This window comes from Camelus dromedarius, chromosome 15 (assembly GCF_036321535.1).
Source record: "Camelus dromedarius isolate mCamDro1 chromosome 15, mCamDro1.pat, whole genome shotgun sequence".
Classification (NCBI taxonomy): Eukaryota; Metazoa; Chordata; class Mammalia; order Artiodactyla; family Camelidae; genus Camelus; species Camelus dromedarius.
The window spans coordinates 42,009,137-42,034,277 of record NC_087450.1 but is presented as its reverse complement, the minus strand read 5'-3'; the positions used below and the strand labels follow the sequence as shown (position 1 = coordinate 42,034,277).

Below are 25,141 nucleotides of genomic sequence, written 5' to 3'. Positions count from 1 at the left end.
GAAACAATCACCTTTGACCTCTGACTCCACCATCTTCATTTGAGTGTTCCCTGATATAACCCCAGTTTTATCCCCTCCAAAAATGAAATAGGAATTTATGAGAAAATCTGCACTAGTTTGTTTGTGTAGGTCAAATATTACATAACCCAAGGAGCACTGGCAAAACATTACTTTGTCTATATATATATTTATATTCCTATATTCACACAAGACGTTTTAAAGCAAACATTGGACTATTTTCCAAATCCACTGATCTGTGAAAGAAAAGGTCTAGTTAAATTTCCCAGAGAAAGCTAAAACACTATGGCTGACAGTAAATTTGATCATATCTTTTTACAGCTTCTAAATCTGATAGGCAGGGTCCCAGTTACTGAATTTTAAATTTGCAGAAGATAAATACTTTTTCTAAATTTCACTTCAAGTTTCACTGAATTTTGCATTTTGTCACACAGGACCACATGCTCTAAATCCTCCTCTCATTCTTTTGAAGGAAAGATTCCCTAAAGAAATCTGGGAACACCAGGCACCCCGGCTCTTGCAGGAGAATGCTGAGGGGGGGAATGGCTGGTCATTGTCCCACGATGTCATCAGTGAGAAGACAGGTTCAGAGAGAATCACTGATCTCCCCGAGTGGACCAGCATACCTTCAGACCAGAACTGGAATGGAGGTCTTCCAACGTGACAGCTCATACTTTTGGCACATAGTTTCGTAATCCCGTGTATTTTAGAGCATCTTTAAATTGAAATTAGTGGAAGCCCATTGAAGGGATAAGCGTTTCGAGAGGAGTGTTGTCTCCTGACCACAGGCCGACAGAACTCAGTGTGGAGGGGACCTCAGAGGTCAGGATGACAACACACTGTGAAAGGGTGAGCTCAGTGCCATACTTACTTATAAAAGCCAGTAGCAGACAAGCTCACTCTACTGAGGTAGGCTGCCATGACCTGAGGAGAGGAAATGGCCGTCAGGAAGGGGGAAGCACAGTTTCCAGAAGCCCTGACCCAGCACTGAGCTTTCAGGAGCTCATCCTCTTCATCTGGAAGCTAGTGACTCCCACCTCCACCCCTTACCTCACATTCTCACCCCCTGCACAAGTCCTCATCATCTGAAGCCTGGAGCACTAACGTAGCCTCTTCACTGGTTTTCCTGCCTAAAGTCACCACATAGCCCAGCCCAGTTAGAGTGATCATCCTTAACACACCACACCACCCATGTCACTCCCCTGACTCCAGAGCTTTCGATGATTCCCCATTGCCCATTTTCCCTTTCATTTACAAAAGCAACTTGAATTAGCTTGGACTTACCCAGTCTTCCCAGGAGCCACCAGGATTCTCTCTCCTGAAGGGCTCCAGCCTTTTCAGGATGGTCTGACAAGCCTCCTAGAGAACACGTCCCCACACACCAGACACATCAGTCCTCAGAATTCCCCAGTCCAGGCAGAACCCCAAAGACCTCCAAGCAACGCTGTGCACAGGGTAATACTCAGACAGCCTTGCCACCCTCTCCGGAAAGACCAAGGCCCAGGGTAGAAGCTGCTGGCCCTTGCTCAGAGAGCACTTCCCCACCCAGTTCTCAGGCTGACAGAGGGTGAAATGTGGAGGGATCCCCAAGGAGGTGTCCTCTCCCATCAAACTCCTTTGTTTGATGACAGCCCCCACCCTGGGGAGAAGTAAGTGGGTCTGACCTGGCTGACCCCACAATCAAATTTCAATTTCACTCCATGGTCTTGTGTCCGGTTCTAATACCAGGGTGTGTGTCCTCCCAGACCTCTCTGTGTTTCCTCCAACTCCCCTCCCCCTCGTACGCTCATCCTTCCTGGCTTCAATGGAAGTGATGATGGTTCTTGGGCCCCTCTTTTAGCTTGGTGTTCTCCTGGAGAACAGAGCCAAAGGCATGGCCACAGCCAAAAGCCTGCAAGGAGCCATTCTAGCTCCCACCCCGGGGACTCTCGCAGCCCAGAACCTTGGGCTGGCCCTCAGCTCGGGGGCCCCCGAGGCTCCTTACATAGACAGCCTGTCCGTAGACATCGGTGCTGACAGAGGCGGCTGTGGGGGAGGAGTTGGGCACGGTGTTGGTGCTCGTCTCACTGATGTAGATCTTAGAAGTAGGGATCTTCAGAGCTCTGCTGGCCACCTGCAAAGAGAGGGGGCATCACCCCTAGGGGAGGGGCTGTCAGCGGCTCACTGCCTTCTCCCCAAGATGGCATTCAGTTTCACTAATGCAGACAAGAAAATAATTTCATAAACCCTAACTCTACTGAGACTGGGATGTTCTCACATCTGTCTGAATCTGAAGCAGCACGTTATGGAGTGGTTTTTATTGAATAAAAAAATTCATAAACCTAATGGTGACAAACAGTGCCTTTTTAAACTAACTCTGGCTTTAAAAAAAATTCAATTTAGCCAGTGGCCATGAGCCAGGCAGATGCACCAACTCTAACCCAGCCCAGCAGGAGGCGTCTCATGTGTCTGGCTACTTTTATACACATCACTCACACTCCTTACACAGTCACAGAGCACTAGGGTGTTGGTGATGAAAGCGGCCTGAACCATCATCTGGCCAATCCTTTTACACAGATGAAGAAACTGAGGCCAAGAGGAGGAGCAGACTTGCCCGAGGTCACCCAGAAATGAGCAGCAGAGCCAAGCCAGAACTTGGGCCTGCCTCTGCTTCTGGCACTGCTCACATGCTCATAGCATCTTCCCTCATGAAGACACCATAGTGCCAGGGAGGACTCCCATGGTCTCCAGACTGCTCACCTGGACCATCTTGGTGTGAAGGCCCTGGCCCATCTCTGTGCCCCCATGGTTCACCAGCACAGAGCCATCTGTGTACACATGAATCAGGGCTCCTCCCTATGGGAAGACAAGGATACCAAAAACAAAATTCACCAAATCCCAGCTCAGCTTAAGGCCTGGGACCAAAAGTACTGGAGCCCAAGGAAAAGAAAACTGGTGGCAGCATTTTGGATAGAAACCTCAGACAAAAATAAAAGCAGTGTCAATCTCATGATTTAATTATATAGTCCGTTAGTAGTTTGCAAAACTACTTTCCCCCACTTCCCCCCCATATCTTTGTCTCCCATCCTCAGAGGGAAGTAGGTCAAATATTGTCCTGACTCTGTAGATGAAGAAATGGGATCATGGGAACTGAAAGGCAGAGTAGCTGTCCATGGTCCTGCCGTCAGGAAGAGTAAGAACCAGAAATTGAGCCCAGGTCTCTGAGTCTCGTGTTGCTTTCACCGTCCCATGACATAATGGACAAATAGGAATGTGCAGCTAACTTTCATTTAAACAGCAAAGAGCTCCCCTGGTCAGCGCTGCTGCCATAACAATTGGTTTTTCCTTGCAACAGTGTAAACAGAGGGAAAAATGGGATCCCAGTGCAGAGGAGATGGACACAATTATATAAAGCAATTACCTGATTCAGAAAGGGAACTGTGAAGCTTATTCCAAATTTGGTAGGAATTATGCACAGTCCTCTCTTTTTCCAACAATTCTCCCTGGAGGAAAAATAAAAAACATTCTCATTGCAACTTCTCAACCCTTATTCATGTCAGACTGGACATAGTTTCAGTCAACATCTTTGTAAAATTGGAACAAGGGATCCTTGGAAGTGCCCACACAGTCTTTTTTGTAATTGAGTTGGGCCTCAGTTGTGTACACAAAAATGAGAATGGTGGGAATTTGGGTTCTGGATCCTTCAGTGCAGCTGGAACAGGGCCCACCCTTGAAAGTCTCGACTTAAAAGTACCACCTCTCTGCTTCCCTGAGTGGTATTTGGATTGGATCAGAGTGCTCTGTGATCCTGGACTGCAGTCACCCCAGGGAGGAACCATATAGCTCATTGATGATCATAATATTTTCTCTATGCTTTGTATTTGGCTCTCCAAGTGTGAAAGACAGAGCCAGCACAGTTGTCCCCACTTTGCGGGTGATGAAACAGACCCAGGAAGATGGAGTGACTGCCAGGGTCACATTTATAGATTAGTGTCAGAGGCTAGCTTGTAACTGTGATGTTCTTAGCCTCGGGCCGGTGTTCTCTAGAACATCATCTGCCCAGAAGGCAGACAATTGTGTAAACATGAACCACTCTGATGGGCTATGATGCTGAGCGCTGTGAGCCCCTGGCCCCTGGGGTTAAAGATCATTTCAGGATCTTAAAGAGATGGCTATGAATGAGTTAGCAAATGCAGCAGCCTCCTAAGCTATCAAATTATCAGCTTCTTATTTTGAGTTCAGCAAAAAGGCTATAGAACATGAAATCCCAGAGAGCCCCAGAATGTCAGCCCCTCCCCTCCCTGGGCTTACCTGTTGAACTTATCAACCTCCTTTTTCCGAGCATCATACTGAGAGCTTTTCAGGCATTCATCCCAGCACCGGGGCAAGTTGAACCCCTCGAGCCTCTGGTTGAAGTGTGTCAGGTCCCCTTCTCGGTAGAGGTTCTTCCTTCGCACCTTCCCAAGGAGAGAGACTCTGAGGCCATGTTAGTGGCAAGAGACCAGGGGCCATAACCTGAACCTTGAGCTTCCAGCCCCTCTCCAGCACCTGCCTGCCTATCCTCTGTGCCCATGGGGGATGTCCAAGATACAAAGCCACCGTCCCCTCAAAGCAGGCTAACCCACTCTGACTTGTGCCCCCAAACTTCCAGCTTACCTCCTCTGCAGGCAGCCCACAGGTCACGGCGACCTCACTCATCCAGTACTCAGCAATGAACAACCCCTGGGGCCCCCCGAAGCCCCGGAAGGCCGTGTTGGAGGGCAGGTTGGTCTTGCACAGTCGCCCAGTGCCCCGGATGTTGGGGATTTTATAGCTGTTGTCCATGTGGAATAGAGCTCGTTCCATTACCTGAAATGGAAGAAACAAAAATGGCAGAGAACAGAGCATGGATTTCATTGGCTTCTCAAAAAAGGCCAAGCTCCTCCTTGCTTGGCCAGCCCCACTGTCAACTGCTATTCCTCCAGCCCACATTATTTATTTCCTGGGATACTGCAGCATCCTTAGTGCACTCCCAGCTTTCTGTGCCTCCCCCCTCATCTATGCCTCATACCAAAATATAAGATCATAGCAGATCAGGCGCCTGCTTAAAAATGGCACTTACTATCTCCAAAGTAAAGTCAGTATATCTTTAAGCATGGAACTCAGAGCACTTTACGACCTTTCCCCAATATACTCCTTATCCTCCTCTCTGACTTCATGTTACTCTCACCTGTAATGCCTGCCCCCACCATGTCCACCTGCTAAAATCCCCAGTCAACTTGTACACGGGGATGCCCTTCTTAGATCCTCTAGTTGGAATTGATCATTTGCCTCTTTTAAAAAATTGGTGATTTTATGAACCAATTTTCAATTAGCTTTTATTCCCATTAAAGCTATACTACAAATAGATTCAAGACTCAAATACTTCCTTAAGTCATGTTAGGCAAAACAGTGGTCCCCTTCACTTTCCTTCCTTCCACTCCCCAGAAGCAACTACTTATTCTTTGTTAGCTATTTACCTGGTCACCCACATCTCTAAATAATGTGTTTCTATTACCATTTCTTTTTTTTTAAATTGAGATATAGTTGATTTACAATTTGTGTAAGTTTCTGGTGTGCAGCATAGTGATTCAGTCATATATATATAAATTCTTTTTCATGATAGGTTATTAACAAGTTATTGAATATAGTTCCCTGTGCTATATGGTAAGACCTTGTTGTTTATCTATTCTGCATATAGTAGTTTGCATCTCATATTGCCATTTCTTGACTTGTTTGGCTTTAGACTTTTAGATTGTTTTCCCATCATGGAAAAGGAGGGTTTGGTTCCATCTAATCCTCTTTCTCTACATACACCAGCTTCTTATCCCCCATCCCCCCTATACAGTTCTACTTTGATCTGATCAACAGTCAGTGTAATAATTCTCCAAACATTACTTACAGCTCAATCACATAGTTACACTAGGATTACTTCTCTCTTTATTGATAATATTTCCCCCCTGGAGTTAATCATTATCTTTCTTCTTTTTCATTGGCTTCATTTTCAATGCACATATTAGTAGAAATCTGTTCTCAATATGGTCAAGCATTCAATTTCCTATCAGTCTCATCTTTTTGAAGAAATTGTTTCTGGAGCTTCTGGCCTGCCCTGGTTTAAATCGGCTGCCCCTAGGCTTCTGTTCAGCTGTTACACGGGGGTTTTCCCCTCACATCCACCCCAGGGGTTCCCTGTGTCTCTCTCTATATCGCATTTCCTGTTCCTAAATCCCACGCCTTCCCCTTTCTTAGTTTTATACCCTCGTGTTATTGGAGTACAAACTTCAATATCTTCACACACACAAAGTATATAGAGAGGCACATTTTGGAGAACTTGCACATCTGAAATGTCCTTATTCTACTCTTATCTTTAATTAATGCTTTGGCTGTATACAGAATTCTAGGTTGGAAATAATTTCCCCAACTGCCCTCAGCGTTTTGAAGGCATTTTAGTGCATTCTAGTGGATTGAGAAATCCAGTCAATACCTTTCCAACTCTTAGAGTGAGTTCTGTTTTTTCCCTCCTTCAAATTTATAAAATCTCCTTTGTCCTTAGGTTTCTAACATTTCACAGTAATATAAATTAGCATACATCTATTTTCCTCCCTGTGCTGGTTAGTGGCTGGGCTCTGTTGATCTCAGAATGTATGCCCATTAGTTTTGGGAAATTTCTTGAATTCCTTCTTGATAGTTTCCTCCTCTCATTTCTTTCTTTTTGAAACTTCTATTATTTGGATCTCCTTGAATGGTTCTCAAATTTTCTTGCATTTTCTCTCCTATTTTCCCACATTGTTTTCTTTTTAAGAGCATGCTTCAAGTTTCTTTCAACCCTTCTGTTTTCACAGTTTTAATTCACAACACGGCATTTTTTTTCTCAGACTGTTCCATTTTTATAGCATCCTGTTCTTTCTCTGAGGTGTAATAACTCATCTCTCTGATGAGCTAAATAGTAGCTTTTATTTGTTTGTCTCATTTTGGTTTTAGTTTATTTCCTGATTTATAGTCTCTCTCCCACAGGCTGCTCTCTGGGTCTTTGATTTTTTCAGTCTTAGACATCCTAGATGATTTTTATATGTCTCAACTCCATTTTTGCTTTCTGTTAGCACTTTGTCAAGCTGTATCTCTATTTCATTTTGTCTTTTATTTTCTGTCTTCCCCACTATACTGTGAATTTCTTGAGGGCAGAAACAATGTCATATTCTTCTTTATGTTGCCACCCTAGGCACTCCATAAATATTTGCAGGATTGAATTTTAAAACTTGTAAAATCTTTGGGGACAAGTCCTGTATCTTTTTCAGGCTGATGTTTCCTACAACACCGAGAAGCAAGTATTGCAATCGGTGAGAATGCCATATATGTTTTCTTTTTGAATAGTTTTCACACTAGATCTGACATATAAAGTTTCCTAAATGAGCCAATTCGAGAAGCCTCCAGCACATCCAAAGTGAGGAAAATGGGGAACTTCTGCTTTTCCTGAAATGTTTGACTTATTTTATCTAACAAGACTCAATGTACATACAACTAATATGGTTATAAAGTTAAGATTTAAAAATCTTAAAAGGTTGTACCAAGGTAACTTTGTTAATTTTCAAAACTGACAAAAATATACATCTATACCAGATTTGTATGAGGTGGTTCAAAGTAGCGTTATCCATAAAAGCTAAAAGCAAGAAACAACCCAAATGGCCATCAAGTAGTGAAAAGAAAACAAAATACAGTCTAGCCACACAATGAATATTCTTCACCAATAAAAAGGAATGAGTCATCCATACTGTGACATGGGTGAACTTCCAAAATACTATTCTGAGAGAAAAAAGACTGCAGAGTATATGATTCTATTTATACGAACTGAACACAAGAGGAAAATCTATAAAGACAGGAAGTAGATTAGTGGTTGTCTGGGACAGAGTGATAGGAACAGAGATGACTACAAATGGGCATAAGAGATCATTTTGGGGTGATGGAAGTGTCCAAAAACTGGGTTGTGATAATGGTATACATGGCTCTTTAAATTCACCAAAAATCATTAAATTATGTGCAACTGACCCTTGAACCACACAGTTTTAACTGTGTTTATCCACTTATAAGTATATTTTTTCAATAAATATATTGGAAGATTTTTGGAGATATGCAACAATTTGAAAAATCTCACAGATGATCCTCATCAGCTAGAAATATCAAAAATTAAGAAAAAGTTAAGTATGGCATGAATGCATAAGATATATGTAGATACTAGCCTATCCTTACATAGCTGTAATGTGAGCAATATTTAACATAAAATTAATATGTTAGCTTTCTTACTGTTTTATACTTTTGCTTTTGAAGAATTAAATTACCATACAACGTGCCTCTCTGTTGCAGTTGGAGAAACTGTGTCAGCCTATCGCAGGTGAGTGGGTTCTTTAATGTAACAATATTCTCAATACTGTATTATGTATATGACTGTAATACTGTAGGCCATACAATTTTTGTAATGATTTGTTCATTAGTGTGTGGGCTAGGCTACACTGAAGCAATCACATCGATCACGTTGGGCTACTGTTAAAGCAAATCACATTGCTTCTTCCTCATTATCAATGCATGGATTGCTGTATCTGTAAATAAGTATGAATTTCTCTTTCACATTATCTTCTCATTGCTGATGTCTAGCGTTAGTGATACATGTAACACCTACACCTACAGTGTTTTGTATCATATAAGACAATACTGATGTAGGTACTTATAGACAGATGGTTTATCTTGTAAGCAGGCTACTTAAACTTACGGAATCCATAAATACAGTACAGTACTGTATTTTCTTTTCCTTATGAGTTTCTTAATAACATTTCTTTCCTCTAACTTACTTTATTTTAAAAACACAGTATATAATATATATGATATACAAAACACGCGTTAATGGACTGTTTATATTATCAGTAAGGCTTCCAGTCAGCAGCAAGCTGTTGGTAGGTAAGTTCGGGGGAGTCAAAAGCTGTATGCAGATTTTCAGCTGCAGGGCAGGGCGGATAGTACCCCTAAGGCTTGTGTTGTTCAAGGGTCAACAATTCTTCAAATGGCTCAACTTTAGGGTATATAACCTATATTTCAATTAAACTGTTTTAAAAAGTGGTAAATCAAGTCATTACTTAAAATTCAAACATCACAGAAAAGCATGACATGGACAATGACACCATGAACCTCCTTAATCCCACCCAATCACTGTTTGGTGTATGTTCTATCAGAATTTTTTCATGCATATCATTACACACACACAAAAATTTAATATTATATGCACACAGTATCACCATATTATACATAGTGTTTTGTAACTAATTTTGCTTGCTTGGCAAAATATCTTGCACTAGAAGGATGACATTCTAGTCAGAGAAGTAATACGATCATCTCTGTGCTTTAGAGATTAAGCAAGCGTGGAGGACCTGAAGGTGAGGACCAAGTAGGAGACTATTGCAACAATAACAGGCAAGAATTGGGGACGCCTGTTCTGCATGTGCAAAAGGCTATATGGCACACCCACGACCTCCCACTCATTCCGGGATGCAGGGGCAGGTCCCACATACACTATGAGAGAGGTCCAGGCTGTTGCCGGCATTGCTGTAGTGATCCACCTCCAGAGCCACAATCTTCCCAGTCTTCATGAAGCCAACCTGAGTCAAAGGAGAGGGAGTTCTCAACAGTCCCCTTCCTTTGTCTGCCTCTAACCATCTCCTCCCACTTATGCTACCCACAGGAAAGAGAAAGAACAAGACATCACACCATGAAAACAAGGAAAACTTAAAGGATCACCAGACTTCACAGATGAAGAAGAGAGGAACCCACATCTCCCCAGTGATGTACCCTGGGCTCCTCCCCCCAGACACTCTTTCTCCCTACATCCTCCTTCTTCCTCCCTACTCCTGGCTTCCAGTTCTTCCAGAGGGAGTGAGGAGACAGAAAAGAGAACATTGGTCATAATAGGACAGGGAGGGGAAGGCTGGAAAGAGAAACTAGGAGAGAAACTGGAGATGCCTCTCACAGCTTTTGGACAGCAGACAATAAAAGTTACACTCTGCACAAACATGAATGTCCTTTTATATCCTTAACCTCATGTTAACCATCTAAATAAACCCTTACAGACCATCTCATGAGTAAGGAAACTGGGACCCCAAAAGACCAAGTTACTTTCTTGGACCCCACAAGAATTTGGGAATAAGAGAAATACAATCCCTTTTGGGAGTTAAATCGTGAAACAAAAGTCAGAAGAGGCCAAAGAGTAGATGTTCAGAGCCAGCTTGTGGAGAGAGAAGGCTCCCAGGTTTATAGAGCTAGACTAGGACCTGTAAGGTTATACTGGTGTGCAGAGGGAAAGACGCATGGTCAGAACAGGAGCTGGCCATCCACAGAAGCCTAGAAAAGGGACAGTCCCACAGAGAACCTGGGCAGTGCCCAGCCATACATGGTCTGGCAGAGCAGATGCCCTAACAGCTTATACCTGTCCAGGCCCCTGGGAAGTTGTATTTCTCATTGCAAATTACAAATTACTAAGTGATCATTCCGACTTTTACATCAGGCTGTAAACACATCAACAGTAGGTCATCCTGCAGGATGAATTTAGCCCAGATCTGCTGGCAAATCATGTTTCTGAGCCTGAGTGGACAAAGACCAGATTTGGACCATAGCAAATCCACAAAAGTCATGCACAACACCCTGGGACATCTCCTGGGAGGTAGCCTGCCAGCCTCCCCCAGCTTCACCCTTCTGTGCTGCTGTTGGCTGCTTTGAATTTCTCTCCTTGCTCTTTCTTCTTTGAACGTCTACAGGGAGTCATGAAAAACGTCAGAGTACACCCCAGGATCCCTGAATCTTCACCCACAGTTTCCTAAGCAGATGGCACTGCCTGCCCGGAACAGCCCCCGACATCTAGAACCTTGTATCTGGCCAAGAAGGGATGTCTGCCACCGGTTATCAGCATGTCCTCATCCCGATCCAGCATGCAGCGCACAGGGTGGCCAGTCCTGAGGGAAGCACCAGAAGGTAAGAAACCTCTACAACAGCCCAGCCCAGTGAGTCTCAGGGATGCAAACAGCAAGGAAGCACTCTTCTTCCACCTGGCACACTGAGCAGAGTGCACTGGCCTGCTTTGTTGTCTAGACACTGTTCTGGACAAGGTAGGGAGTATATGGGTGGGGTGTGTCCTTGCCATTGGGGCCCTCCCCGCCAAGTAGGGGAGATAGGGCATGGACACATGTGTCTGAACACAAGAACCAGGTGATGTTGCCCTCACCCCTATGCCCAAGAGTTCTAAAAATAGAGGGCTGGGAAATTTCAAAGCAACAAGTATTTACTTCCCAAAGAGGGAAATCCAGGAAGCCTTCCTGCCAGAGGCATCCTTATTCTTCTTCCCAGAGCCCACTGGGGGAACTCACTTGTATGCAGCCAGGGCCACTGCCACAGTCATCACGATACCCCGGGTCTCCTTCCCTCCAAAGCCTCCTCCCATTCTCTTCACTCGGACCAAAATCCGGTTTACTGGAACCCCCAACATGTTTGCAACAGAAGACTGTGGGCAAAAGAACAAAACACTCCCAATGAACGCAGCATCTGGACTTACTCCTTCCCTGACTCAGAGCCTGCCCAACATGCAGAAGCCTAAGTACTGCTGTGAATTCTGAGACTCCTTGCTTTGAGAATCCCCTTCCTGCCCCACAGCAGCCCCTGGGTAGGTGCCATGGCCCGGTGCTTATCAGTCACAACCACCACACTGGATTCAGACTCTTGTTTTTAACTGAAGGGGTGAGCAGCTGGTCATAGCATACTTTCAGAGCCAAAACTGATTCCATTTGGCAGGAACTGGTGGGTCATGAGGGTAGACCGGCTGTCAAAAACACTGGCGACCACTGTCATATTACATGCCACAGGGACATGGGGAATATGTGAGCTACTGCAGATAATTTAGTGGTCCCTGTGGCTATCACTTAGTACAACCCCTTTATTTAACAGATGAGGAAACTGAGGCTGGATATGATTTGACCCGAGCAATATGGCACTGGAATGATAAAAGCTGAACTTTTCTAGGCTCTATACACGTATTAAAGTTCACTTAATCATTACAGCATCCCTGCCAGGCCCCATTTTACAGATGAGAATGGTTACATAACAAGCTCGGTGACACCAGCTTTTTGGTCACCGAGCCTGGCTCCTCAAATCCTCTCCTGAGCCAGCCCAGACCTCCCTCTTCCCAGGCCTCTGGGCCGACTCACAGGACACCTACCTGGGCCTTCATGGCGTTCTGTGTAGACACAAAGAGCTCCATCTCCCCTGCCTCACCTTTCGGGACAGCAACGGTGCAGTGAGTCTCCAGGTAGAAGTGCTCTTGGCCACCGACGTACAACTCACCTGGGGAAGAAACAAGACTTCCCATATAGTCAGCCCAACGCTGCAGAGGCAGTGAGTTTACTTAAGGAGAGAATGTATTCATCCAGGGCCCTGGGCAGGAGCCAACTGTTCACAGGTAAACTTTCAGTTGCCCAACTCACGTAGGAAAGGGTCTCAAAGTCATAACCATCTAGGAGCTGAACCCGCGACCCCAACAAAGAAACCAGAACGACACTGAAATGCATCAGGTGTGAAGGTCCCTTCTCACTGCAGCCAGTGGAAATCAAAGATTTTTAAACTATCATTATAAAATTTGGGAAAAAGTAAAAAAAGATTAACAGATGCAATTGAGAAGCTGAAAATAAATAGCATCTTCCAGAGCTCAGGCTATCAGGTCAGTTGGAGTGGTGGCTTACTAGTAACTTAGCAAGGCACAAAAGCCAATATAGAAAACAGTCCCCAAAGGGGGCTGATTGGCAGCCTTGCCCTGGGGTGAGAGCTCTGGACCTAATCTCACAGCGGGGGAGGAAGAAGGGGAGGAGAGGAGAGGGCACTAGCTGAAGGTGGGTGAGGACTGCCTCGAGGCAGATGAGGAGGACTGGGAGTCTGTCTAGCTGGAGGCCTGGCAGACCCAAGGCTGATCAGGCGTCTGTGACCCTTATCTTCCCTAGATGGTCTTCCAAATCCAACACACTATGATCTCTCCAGACTCACTTAGGTGTGTCCAGTCTAGAGACAGGAGAGTGGAGATTAAGATGCTGAAGCTTTTCTCATCCACTTGTCTAGTATTTTGTTACAAACTTCAGAGAGACTCCTTTGTTAGGAAATCACTCCCCTGCTCCAGGGCCAAGGTACAGCTGCTAGATTTAACTCATAAACTAGGGCCATGCCACCCCTACTGCTGCCTGGTGCAGCTGTACCTGAAACAACGTTATCCGCTTCCGAAAACCCCTTCTTGAGGTCTCCTTTCTCGATCTTCAACTCAGATCCATAAAAGGAGTTGTTTTTTATAGCATCCTGAAGATTAAAAAGAAGCTTCAGTGCCTTGGCTTTCAAGGGGTGGAAGGTGGTTTCTGACTGGGGAAGGAAGCTCTTGGAATTGTAACCTCTCTCTCCCTGCATAAATCACACAGGCATCTCCATCAGTTTCTTATATAGACTTGAAGTAAGTTCAATTGTAGCCCAGGGTGTCCTATTTCTCCATTCCCTCTGATACAAAGGGACAACCCTGGATCTTGAGGAAAAGCAAAGAATCCCTCACAGTTGGAATTGTCATTGGGAAGGAAGAAGTTGGCTTGGCCATTAGTGGACTGAGTCTAGGATCATGATGAAGAAGGACCCATGGGACCACACAATCACAGGGCTGGAGGAGACTTAAAACCTACCTAGTCCCACCTGTTGCTTGAATCTCCACTAGAGGCTCCTAATAAAGGTGCCTCCAGGGACAGGTAGCTCACCCCTCTCCACAGGCAGCCCATTCCCCAGTTACCTCAATCGTGATAATGACTGGAAGATCTTCATAGGAGACTTTAACCCCATGGGCAGCTCTCTGTGCATGTTCTGGGGTGTCAGCAACCACAGCGCCAACGACATGCCCAACACAAGTGACCTGGGAGCAGAGCCAGACTGTTCAAGAACATAACACACTCCTCATGAAGCAAGTTATTTTGGACTGCTCAAAAAAGCAAGGGAAGTCCCTGACAATTTTTTTGGAATGTCCTGGAGACTTTTCATTTTCTTATCCTATTTGAGGTTTTGTGCTTCTTCATAAGTGTTTAGAATCAGCAGAACTGAAATAGGATAACTAGTATCAGGATGACAAACTTGCTTCATCTCAAGGGCTGATTCTGATGATTTAGTACTGGCACCCTATTGAGAAGCTGCCCAGGATAAAATGTGGTGATTGATTAGCAATGTCTGTCATGAGGAGCAAAATGGAAGGTATGGCACCATGAGGTGTAGCTGTCAACTCAGACTTACCCCAACACCCTCATCCTTCATATGAAGAGATGGAGACCAGGACAGCAAGATCACAATTGGCTTGTTACTAGGCCATGACTAAATCTTAGGCCCTGATTCCCAGTTTTATTTTCTTTCTATCACCCCACTCTCTTTTATCTCCTGTTTCTCAAATTTATACTAGAAGCTTCTCAAAGGCAGCAATCATGTCTTATATTTCATCTAGATGCTTCAAAGCAGTAGTTCCTAAATGCTGGTGCTCATACTTAATGACCCATAAACCAAATTTTTCATTGTTAGATTTGTAAAATAATTAATGATTATTGTTTTCTTTTCATTTAGTAAATTCCATTCCTATAAAAACTTAGTTGATTTCTTTCAGGAATAATTTTTTCCAACATCTCCACAAAAATAAACCAAAAACACATCACTTTGGAATATGAGATTTCTGATCTCCAATAAGAACCAATACTTAACATGTCTGTCTCTGATAATTACCTCTTTTTTATTGAAGTATAATTGGTTTACAGTCTTGTATTAATTTCTGATATATAGCATAGTGATTCAGTTTTTTTATACATATATATATATATGTGTATATACCTTTTTATATTCTTTTGCATTATAGGCTATTACAAGGTATTGAATATAGTTCCCTGTGCTACACAGTAGGATTTTGGCATTTATCTATTTTATATATAATAATTAGTATCTGCAAATCCCAAACTCCCATTTTATCCCTCCAGCCTCTCCTTTCCCCATGGTAACCATACATTTGTTTTTTATGTCTGTGAGCCTGTTTCTGTTTTGTAAATAAGTTCATTTGTGTCATTTTTTTTTAGATTCCACATATAAGTGATATCAAATGGTATTTTTCTTTCTCTTTCTGGCTTACTTCACTTGGTATGACTCTCCAGGTCCATCCATGTTGCTGTAAATGGTATTATGTTATTATTTTTTATGGCTGAGTAGTATTCCATTGTATGTATATACTACATCTCCCTCATCTATTCATCTGTCAATGGACATTTAGGTTGTTTTCATGTCTTGGCTATTGTACATAGTGCTGCTATGAACATTACAGTGCATGTATCTTTTTGAATTAGAGTTTCCTTTGGATATATGCCCAGGAGTGGGATTGCTGGATCATATGGTAAGTCTATTTCTAATTTTTTAAGGAATCTCCATTCTGTTTTCCATAATCTGGTAAGTTATTGGCACAGTGACTGTTGAACTGGTCTGATTCTCACTAACCATAATGCTAATAATGGTCTTAGAGGCTCTTGAAGTTTGTAAAGCAATTTGTCTTCTATCAGATACTCTCCTTTTGGAGTCCTCGTCTCAGGGTTACAGTTTTTCATTCTCTCCTTCACTTGTATGTCAATAAGGTGAATTTGTACTTCAGCAACACCTACCCACCTCCAATTTGCACCATGTGATCTGTATTGGAATTTTAAAATGACTGACAACTATCCTTAAGTATATGGATTTTTATAGCAGCTGTGTTGAATGTTTGGAATTCTTTTTTGGCAGAACTCCCTATACGATTGCAATTAATATAGATGAACTTTCATGTAAGTGAATTATCAATATACATAGTGGTGATATTGTAATTATAATTTCTATTCCGGTTAGTTTCTTTAATGCATTTTTACTTTTTTTTTAACTTTCTTTTAATAAAGAAGCTTAATATTGTACCCTTAAGAATCTGACTGTTAAAATACAATCACTAGGCTTTTTTTAATGCGACTTTGGCATGGAGTCATCCTACTATGTATTATACTATGGACAAGCAGCAGCCATCAATTAAATATGTAAATAAACACTAAGCAAAAAGTAAAAGTGCTATCAGGTATATTCTGTTCCTTTACTGATTGTCCAAATACTGGCTAATTGGATGATGCCCACAATGTGTGCAAATGCATAATTTTTTCAAGATTAGAGATTTGGAGGGATGAACACAAATTAAAACTTAAATACTCATTCCACTAACTTCATATTTAAAAAAAAATCCAAGACATACCTTATCCTTCGCAAAGACTGTTTCATCATTAAAAAGTCCAGTTTTGTTACTCCCAGGAATATCATCAGCAGAGAGAAAGCAAACAAACCCTGGCACCTTCTGAGCTTCTGAAATATCTATGGACCTGCAGGAGTGAGCGGTGTGAGGAGCCAGGGAGGGAAACTGAAGCAGAAGACCTGTCGCCTGACAAAATGCTGGACTACACTGCACTTCCACCTTATGTATCAATAATTTTCCCAGAAGATTGAATAATAGAGATTTCTGAAATATCTTCAGCTGTGTCTGTATATCTTATAAATCTTGCTCCTTGCAGTTCCCCACCCAGTACCACCCATCCCTTCATAGGAAGAACAGATACCATCATCTAGAACAGGGATCTATGCCCTCAAGGGTCTGCTGATAGAATTCAAGGATCCATGAACTTACATGGAAGAAAATTTTCATCTTCAAAAAAACAAAAAAGGTCCATCACCCAATTGGATAACACTGTCTTCTTTTTGACAGTTTTTCCTCCACCCTAATTCTTCCCTTTTCTACCTCCTATCCTATCCTGCAAATGTTGATTAAATGCTTACCATATGGAGGCCACTGTGCTGAGTGCTGCAGGGGATATAAGATGAACAGGACAGGTCTGCCCCCATGGTCCTTGTATAATGCCCTGCTCTGGTCTCCAAGTACAAGTATCCAAATCACACAAGTGGCATTTACTCTGGAGAGCTCCAACCAAGCCCACATCACAGCTAATACCCAACCAGGATCAGCACATTAGGGCCCTTGCTGTACCACCCAGATTCCTCATCTAGAACATGAGAATAATAATAAGACCTGCCTACATGATTACGATGAGGAATAAATTAGCCAATACATGTAAAATGCTTCAAACCAAGCTGCAGCAAATATTAAGTGTGATATGAGTCTTATATAGTAACAATCATATAATAATACATTATTATTATTACTATTATTATTATAGAGGTGATAATTCTTGCCATTTGGGCTCTCAAAATTCAATAAATATATATGTGACTATTCTCTGTTGGGTCTTTCATGGACACTATTGCTGATTCTCAAAAAATAGCCAATTACATATGGGAAAAAATGAGAGCTTAAGCACACAGGCCAAGGTCACAGTTGCTAAGCACAGTCACAGGGATTCAATGCCAAGTCTGTCACACTCTAAGGCCTCATTCTTCCCTTGAGTGCTGACTCAAGTTCTTCTGAAGATCTGCATTGAAGTTTAGCCCAATATCCACAGTGCAGATCTAAGAAAGGCCTTTTAGCAGCTCCCCCTTGCTTTGTGGGCCAAGTGGAATGTCCCTATTCAGTACTCTAAGGCCTTCCTGATCTGGGCCCTGCCTACCTCTCCAATATCATCCCCCCTGCCCTCCCAGGCACCAGTGAGCCCCTAAGTCTCCTGCTCCTCTCCAGACTGCTTTCAAGATGAGTTCCCACATTCCTCTGTGCCTGGCAGGGTGCTCCTGGTGCCCTTCTCCCTGAGTGTCTTTACTGCACTCACTTGATCTTGGCGTGGGCCTGGGTGCTGGTGACCAGCCGGAGAAACAGCTCATTCTCATAGCAAGGGATGTCGTCACAGTATACGGCCTCCCCAGAGGCCTGCATGGCTGCGGCCAGATGGGGCAGGGGCCGGCCCACCATGTCCTCCTCAGACTGACCCTTGGGCACCTCCTGGAACAACATGGTCACCAGTCAGGCTGAGCTGCAGAGGACACTACAGGCCCAGGGAAACCATGGAGAGCTTCAGGCCAAGCGAATGTGAGGAGTGAGAATGGAGGAGGCAGTGGGGGCACAGGACAAAGGAAGCAGAAAGGCAGGTAAGAAGTCATTGAGAAGAGTGGTCACAGAATCACTATACAATCATCCACAGGTATCCACAGGGATTGGTTCCAGGATCCCACTTCCATGGGTACCAAATTCCGTGGATGCTCAAGTCCCTTATATAAAATGGTGTAGTGCAGTCAGCCCTCTATACCAACGGATTTCACATCCACAGATATAGAGGGCTGACTGTATATCGGACAAATGAAAAAGGAACCTACATGTCCATTCGGTGAGGATTGGGTAAATAAACTATGCTATGCTCATGCTATGGAATAGCATACAACTGTTAAAACATACTTTTGAAGAACTTTAATTAGAAGGAAAGAAGGCTCATGGTACGTGTAAAAACAGGACATACAACATTGTGCATGTGTATATATAATATTTCAAATTCCGTAGAAAAAATATGTTATAAATACAGTAGAAACTTGTCTATATATGGATAGGAAAAAAATGGAAGGAAGTAAATAAACGTAATGATGTTCTCTTAGAGGTGGGATTTGGGATGATTTTTATTTTCTTCTTTATACTTTTCTATATTTCTCAAAATGTTCTAAAATGTATTCAGTTTATAATAAAATGCTGTTTTATGTGTTTTTTTCAAAGTAATAATAATGATGGTTAGTATTTATTGAGTGTTTACTGTATGTCAGGAACCATTTAAGCTATTTACTTTTACTAACCCATGCTGTAAAACAGGGGCCGTAAGTACCCATATTTGCATCTGGGCATAATTAACTTACCCAAGACACACAGAAAGGAAGTAACTTGTCCAAGGTTACATTGTCATATAATGGCAGAGGTTAGATTCACGTCCTGGTCATTAGGCCCAGGGTTCATGCTTTGGACCATTACACTCTAGAGCAAGGGTCTACAGATTGTGGACCATGGGCCAAACCTGGCCCATTCCCTGTTTTTATAAATAAAGTTTTATTGGTACATAGCCCCACGCATTCATTTGTGTATTGCCTCTGGCCCCTTTTGTGCTATAATGATATAGCTGAGAAATAGCAGCAGAGACTACATGGCCCAGAAAATCCAAAATGTTTATAGGAAAAGCTAACACTTTACCTAAGTACTCTCAAAAAGTTCCTGTTGATAGAAATTTGTTTTGTTTTGTTTTGTTTACATGTTCAAGAGAACTCCTGGTTTTACACATCATCAGTCCCACAGAGGAACCAGAAAAGACAAAATGGAAAAAAAAAAAAGTTTTTTTCTTTAAGAAGGAGGTGAAGATGAGAGTAATCCAAAGAGAGAAATTTAGGTGAGCCAGTGAGGAAATAGTTTCATCGGCATTAACATAATTCCCATTTTCTTCAGATATGTATGCACAACAGTAAGGAGCTTTAAGCACCCACATACAATGTGAGATGGTCATCACCAATGATCAGCATCATCTGAGGTGTCCTGTGAGGGTCCCTGATCCTAGATGTATACTGTCTGTACTCACTTGGAAGAGCTGGACATTGGCAGGAGGGTCTTTATGAAAGAGTAAGGTGGCGCTGGCATAGGTGGGGTCCAGTTTACCACACGTCTGTGGAGACAAGATAACAGGTGATCAGGACTGTTTCTATCACTGATCCCATCCTTGATGGTCCCCCAGTGGTAACAACTTTCTCATCTCCTTGTTTACACTCCTTCCAGTACTGGCTGGATCAAACTCGACATCCAAATGTGGGCTCTGGCAGTGTCTCTTCCACCACCTCCACACCCTGTGTAACGAATGATTCCTACTTCCTCCGACACTCCGAACCAAGGTTTCCCTCCTTCCTGCATGTACGCATGCTGCGCTCTCCGTTAGGAATATCCTCCTCCCCCAGCCTTCCTGGAAGAGTCGTCCTTTTTCTCCTCAGTTCTGTGGGACATATTTAATGATTTGGGATATGTTCACAATATAATCTCAACAGAATTAAGGGGGACGTGAAACTCTCTATGTAACATGACCCAAAATCTGTTTAGAAAATGTTATATCCAGATCAAAAGATAGGGAGATGATAGGTAGACAGACAGACGGATGGAAGGACAGATAGAAGAGAGAGTGAGATGGAGCAGACAAACCGGATGACAGCTGGGCAAATAAGTGTAGAAAAAAGATAAGAGGAATAAGCAAAAACATCAGCAGTGGTTTTCTCTAGGATCTGAGAGTAATTTTAATTTTTTCTCTATACATTTCTGTATTTCTAAAGTTTTCCACAAGTTTGTTACTTATATAAGCTGAGAGAGTATTAAGTATTACGAATGTTTTCAAAAGAGGGGCCTCACTCTGCTGTCCCCACAGCTATGAAGCCTTCTCTCCTTTGTGGTCCCTGCCCCCATACTTCATCTTCTCAGTTGTCACATCAGACTGGCCTTTACTGACCCCATTCTCTCCCACACTAGGCTACCCCCCTCCACCCAATGCCTAGTGCAATCTTACATTGTAAAAGGTGCAAAATAAATGTTTGCTAGTGAACCAATCTCCAGAGCTGGACTCCACCTCAGCCAGCAGTCTCTCCTGAATGCACATCCTTACAATGACCACATCCCCCCAGCTGTAGCAGCCCCACCTTATATTTTCATCACACTGCATTCCAATTCTAACTGCACAACCACAGTTATATCAGCTACACAGCTGGAAGGGTCATCTGGTCTACCCCCACCCCCTGAGTTTACAGCTGAGACTTATGAAGAGTTGTGATCTATTCAAGTTCTCATCTGAGGTAATGACACAACCAGGACAAGAACCCACATCTCCAGCCCTCAGCACAGTGCTCTGCCTCTCAGCCACCCAGTTGTCTCCCATCTCTATGTGGCTCCCTAGGCTGTGTCCCTGCTCCCTGCTCCTCTGCCCTTAGACGTCCAGAGGAGAGGAGCATTTACCACCTGGTCCACCACACTCTCCCACTCAGGCCAGCTTCCCAGATTCCTAAACACAAGTGCTTCAGGGAGTCTCTGCCTCACCCAGGCCCCCATACTCACATCATCCAAGTCCTCTTTGCCCAGATTCTGAAGCACTGTCAGGTAGAACTTGAAGAAGAAGCTGAGAGTGAGGGTGCGCCGGAACTCAACCATGCCACCTGGGGCGTCTGGGGACAAGGACATCTCCTCTGCCAGGCCTGTACACACATCCTGCAGCAACTTCTCATTCCAGAACCTGCCAGAGAGCAGGCCATGGAAGAGTGCTCCCATCCAGCTCCCAGAATCACCTGTGTGCAGTGGTTTGCACAGGGCCTTGGAGTCACATGAACCTCGGTTCAAAATTTGGCTCTAATACTTATATATGAGACTTTAGGCGAGTTACTTAACCTCCTTGAGCCTCTGTATCCTCACCTTTAAAAATAGATACAATTTTTTAGAAGGCCACAAAAATAATAACAGCTAAATCTGTTGAGTTCTTAAAATGTACTAGGCAATGTCCCAAGTGCTTTATATAAAACATCACTTTTAATTTAAATTAGAAGTTATAGCATGGGGAAATTTATACTCCTTTTACCAATGAGAAAGCTGAGGCACGGGAAGATGAAGTGACTTGACTTATACGACCCATCTGGGAACTGCTGGAGCCAGGGATTGGAACCAAGGAGCCAAACTCCAAAGCTAAACTTGATCCATGTGGTTATTGCAAGGATTTCATTGGATGCTGCCAGAAAAGTGCCTGGTACCACTGTCGCCATAAAATGGCCATAGTAGTAACATACCAGCAGGAACAGCAATAGTGGCAGCAGCAGCAACAACAACACTAGTAGTAGGAGTACTAGCAGCGACAGAAGCAGTAACAGTGGTGGTCGTGGAAGCTACAGTAATTGTAGAAGCAGAAGTCGTAAAGCAGTGGGAGAAGCACCAGGAGTAACGGTAGGAACAGCAGCCCCAGCAGCACTGTTAGTGGCAGCAGCAGCAGCGGTGGTGCAGTCAGGAGCAATGGGCAGCAGCAGCACTAGGTGCACTGGTAGCAGTGGTGGCCGCGGTAACAGTAGCAACAGCAGCAACAGTAATAGCATTCATAACAGCAGCGGTAACAGCAGCGCGGCGGCAACACCCGTGGCAGGAACGCCAGGAACAACAGCAGCAATAGCATTGGTAGTAGGAGAGAGAGCGCTCGTAGTAGCAACCGTAACAGTAGCCGGAGCCACAACAGTAACATTAGTCAAAGTCGTGGCAGCAGTAGGGACAGCAGAGGCGGCAACAGCGGAACAGTAGTGACAGCAGCAGAAATAACGAGCAGCAGTAGCTTCAGCGGTAGCAGCCACAGCAGCGGTAGCAGTAGTAACAGGAGTTGTAGCTGCAGCAGGAAGCAGTAACAGCATTAGTAGGAGCAGCAGTAGCCATGCCAGTAGTAGCACGGCAGCCAATGCTGCCAGCGGTAATGCTGCGAGTGGCAGCAGTAGTCAGCCACACCAGTACAGGAGCAGCCATGGCAGCAGCAGCAGCAGTGATGGTAACACTCTTAGAGTCACAGTGGTAATGTTGGCGGCGGCAGCAGCAGCAATTTCCTTTTGCCGTCAGCTCTTACTTTGACAGCTGCTTCCGCGTGGTCTTGAGGGCTGAGATGGTTCTGTCCGCCATTCCACCGTAGCAAAGGGCCAGCTCCTTTACTTGTGTGGTTCCAGGCTGGAACAGGACTCTCATGCCACAGGTCACCTTGGCTATGTCATCTTCTCTCCGAGAGGCCTGCTTGAATGCTGAGAAAAACTCACCCTAAAAATAACAGAAAAGTACCAGTTTCCCACCTGGTTTTGCAAGGGCTGTACACAGAGGGCCTGAAGCAGGGATACGGGTGAGGTGAGGAGGTCAGACCATCACAGAGCAGCAAGGAGCTGGTGGCAAGGATCAAAGATCGAGGCCTAACTACCGCCTTTCCAGAAGTTCCAGATAACATTCCCAGAAGCTGGGAACAGGCCAAGATTTCCCCGTCAGCCAGGAAAATGTAAAGTCAGAGACACAGGAGAACTGGGTGCTCTCAGCCCAACAGCTGGAGGAGGAAAGGTGCCTCCATGAAGGCTCCTCAGAGCCCTACTCGGCCCCCCACGTCTTCCCCATTCTGGTGCCCAGTGTCGTAGTCCACCTGGCCTCCCCCAGGGCTGTGCTGAAGCCTGTGTTGGCCTGACCGCCTCTCAAGCAGGGACATTGAGATGCCAAAGGGTGTTTGAAACACAGCTTCAGCTTTCGGCCTCCACAGATGCTCTCCCTGACTTGTCTCTCTCACCTGACTACAGTTAGAAATCTTGTTTCCTGAAAGAAAGACTTGCTGTATGAGGCAATAGCTGCCTTTGTGCTTTGAACATACAATTCCTCTGGGTTTAAGCCAGGCTCTGTCTCTGGGGACAGGAGAATGTGAGTTGCTTTCCAGGTAAGATCCTTCTGTGTCAGGTTCTGCTTTGAGGTTTGAACTTCTCCCGGAACCACAAGTTCTGATTAACTTCCAAGGTGGGAAGTTTAAGGAAAGGTTTATTGCAGAAACAAGGAGCCCCATTGTTGAAGTCCAAAATGGCCTTGGGCTTTTGTTGAAGAAGCCATAGAGACCCCGCCTGATGGTAAAGCTCGTCCAGATTCCCAGTGTCTAACATGGTCCCAGGGCAACGAGCCCAGAACTTGAACTCAGTTCTGGAATAGAGGTTCCAGCTGCTGCCTTCCGGACTGTGCCGGTCCATGGTGATAATTTACCCCGGGGTTCATGCAATGTCATCATCAGGTCATCAGCTGTTCTTTCTTGAGAAAACCTTCCTAATTCTGGGTATTAAAATCTCCTCCCATTTATGAAATGTTTTTTGTTAATGCCCCACCTGGCAAGATAAAAACTGGGCAGTGCTATGCCCATTTCCTCCTCCTTTCCCCACCTTCTAATTTTAAAAAATTACTGATTGGTGAAATACAAAAACTCTGGGAATCACTATTCAAAATTGTTTATAAGGATAAGCTGGAAAATCATTAAGACACGACCTCAGGGACAAAACTGCTCTAATTGAATCAGAACTCTTGTTAAGGATGTCAAAGTCAGCAAGGGCAAAACATGTCTTGTAACATCCACTAAAGAACTGCCTACAGTAAGCCCTTAGTGCTCTCCTTTACCGCTGGCTCCTGGACTCTCACAGATCACTTTTCTAAAAGGCCCATTGCAGAAAGTGTGGGACAAAATCACACCAGGTCAAGATGCCACAGGCCCTGGGGAACAAGAGCAAGGCAGCCAGAGGCACCCAGACCTGCCCCAACAAACCAGAACACCTGCTCGTGAAGCAGAAATCCATCTGAGCTAACCTGGGGTGAGGTCCATGAAAAAAAAACACCTCGCCAAGCCCAAGGTCAGCATGTGAGGACCCGACTCACAGGTAGCTTCTCCACTCAGCATGCAAACCCCACACTTCATCATATGAAACCTAGGACAGGGACAGCTGGATGTATTCCTGGAACTGTGTTGCTAGCTACCAGCTGGTAGTCTCCACCAGCTCCCAGACATCTGTCAGGAACCATTTGAATTATTTCTTTTCAGTCCTCTCAGTAACCTGCACAGTCAGTAACATTTATTGGATCCATTTTACAGAGGAAATCGGGAATCAGAAAGTCAAATGACTCACTCAGGATCACACATCTACCTGTCTGGTTTCCTAGTCTATGCCCTGTGCCTCCTACCCTGAAACTCCTCATTGTCCAGAGAGGAATATGGTTGGCTAAAGGCAAGGTTCAGAGACAAGAACATCAATGTTAAAGCTGAGAGATGCTAAGTTTGGTCCCTGCGGCAAATTCTGGTCTCCCTGTCTGGAGCGTGGCAGGAGTAGGAGTGATTCAAGATGCTTCAGACAGCATCTTACCTTCCTGCTATAGGGGATCTCAATGGAAAGCAGTATCTCCTCTGGACCTAGGAGGGTCTTTCTGTAGCCGTGGAAGAAGGTGTGATCCATTGGAATCGTTCTCCTGGTGCCTGTCCAGAGGCAAGAAAAAGAGGGACCAATGTGAGGAAGCATAAAACAGCTCACCAGCCAAACT

The 25,141-nt window shown here is 44.2% G+C and overlaps 1 protein-coding gene across 1 annotated transcript in view; it reads right to left on the bottom strand.

Moving 5' to 3' along the window:
- Nucleotides 1–25,141, bottom strand: part of XDH (xanthine dehydrogenase) — a 51,668-nt gene that overhangs the window by 6,859 nt on the left and 19,668 nt on the right. The window contains exons 13-31 of the mRNA XM_064494206.1: nucleotides 24,967–25,076; nucleotides 22,674–22,858; nucleotides 21,143–21,317; nucleotides 19,635–19,718; nucleotides 17,862–18,031; nucleotides 16,346–16,469; nucleotides 13,853–13,972; nucleotides 13,284–13,380; nucleotides 12,260–12,384; nucleotides 11,415–11,548; nucleotides 10,916–11,003; nucleotides 9,570–9,656; nucleotides 4,654–4,845; nucleotides 4,309–4,454; nucleotides 3,419–3,500; nucleotides 2,758–2,853; nucleotides 2,003–2,131; nucleotides 1,303–1,377; nucleotides 890–942 (exon numbers count right to left, since the gene is read on the bottom strand). Of these exons, the coding sequence (XP_064350276.1) occupies nucleotides 890–942; nucleotides 1,303–1,377; nucleotides 2,003–2,131; nucleotides 2,758–2,853; nucleotides 3,419–3,500; nucleotides 4,309–4,454; nucleotides 4,654–4,845; nucleotides 9,570–9,656; nucleotides 10,916–11,003; nucleotides 11,415–11,548; nucleotides 12,260–12,384; nucleotides 13,284–13,380; nucleotides 13,853–13,972; nucleotides 16,346–16,469; nucleotides 17,862–18,031; nucleotides 19,635–19,718; nucleotides 21,143–21,317; nucleotides 22,674–22,858; nucleotides 24,967–25,076 (2,272 nt within the window). The remainder of the gene's footprint in view (nucleotides 1–889; nucleotides 943–1,302; nucleotides 1,378–2,002; nucleotides 2,132–2,757; nucleotides 2,854–3,418; nucleotides 3,501–4,308; nucleotides 4,455–4,653; nucleotides 4,846–9,569; nucleotides 9,657–10,915; nucleotides 11,004–11,414; nucleotides 11,549–12,259; nucleotides 12,385–13,283; nucleotides 13,381–13,852; nucleotides 13,973–16,345; nucleotides 16,470–17,861; nucleotides 18,032–19,634; nucleotides 19,719–21,142; nucleotides 21,318–22,673; nucleotides 22,859–24,966; nucleotides 25,077–25,141) is intronic.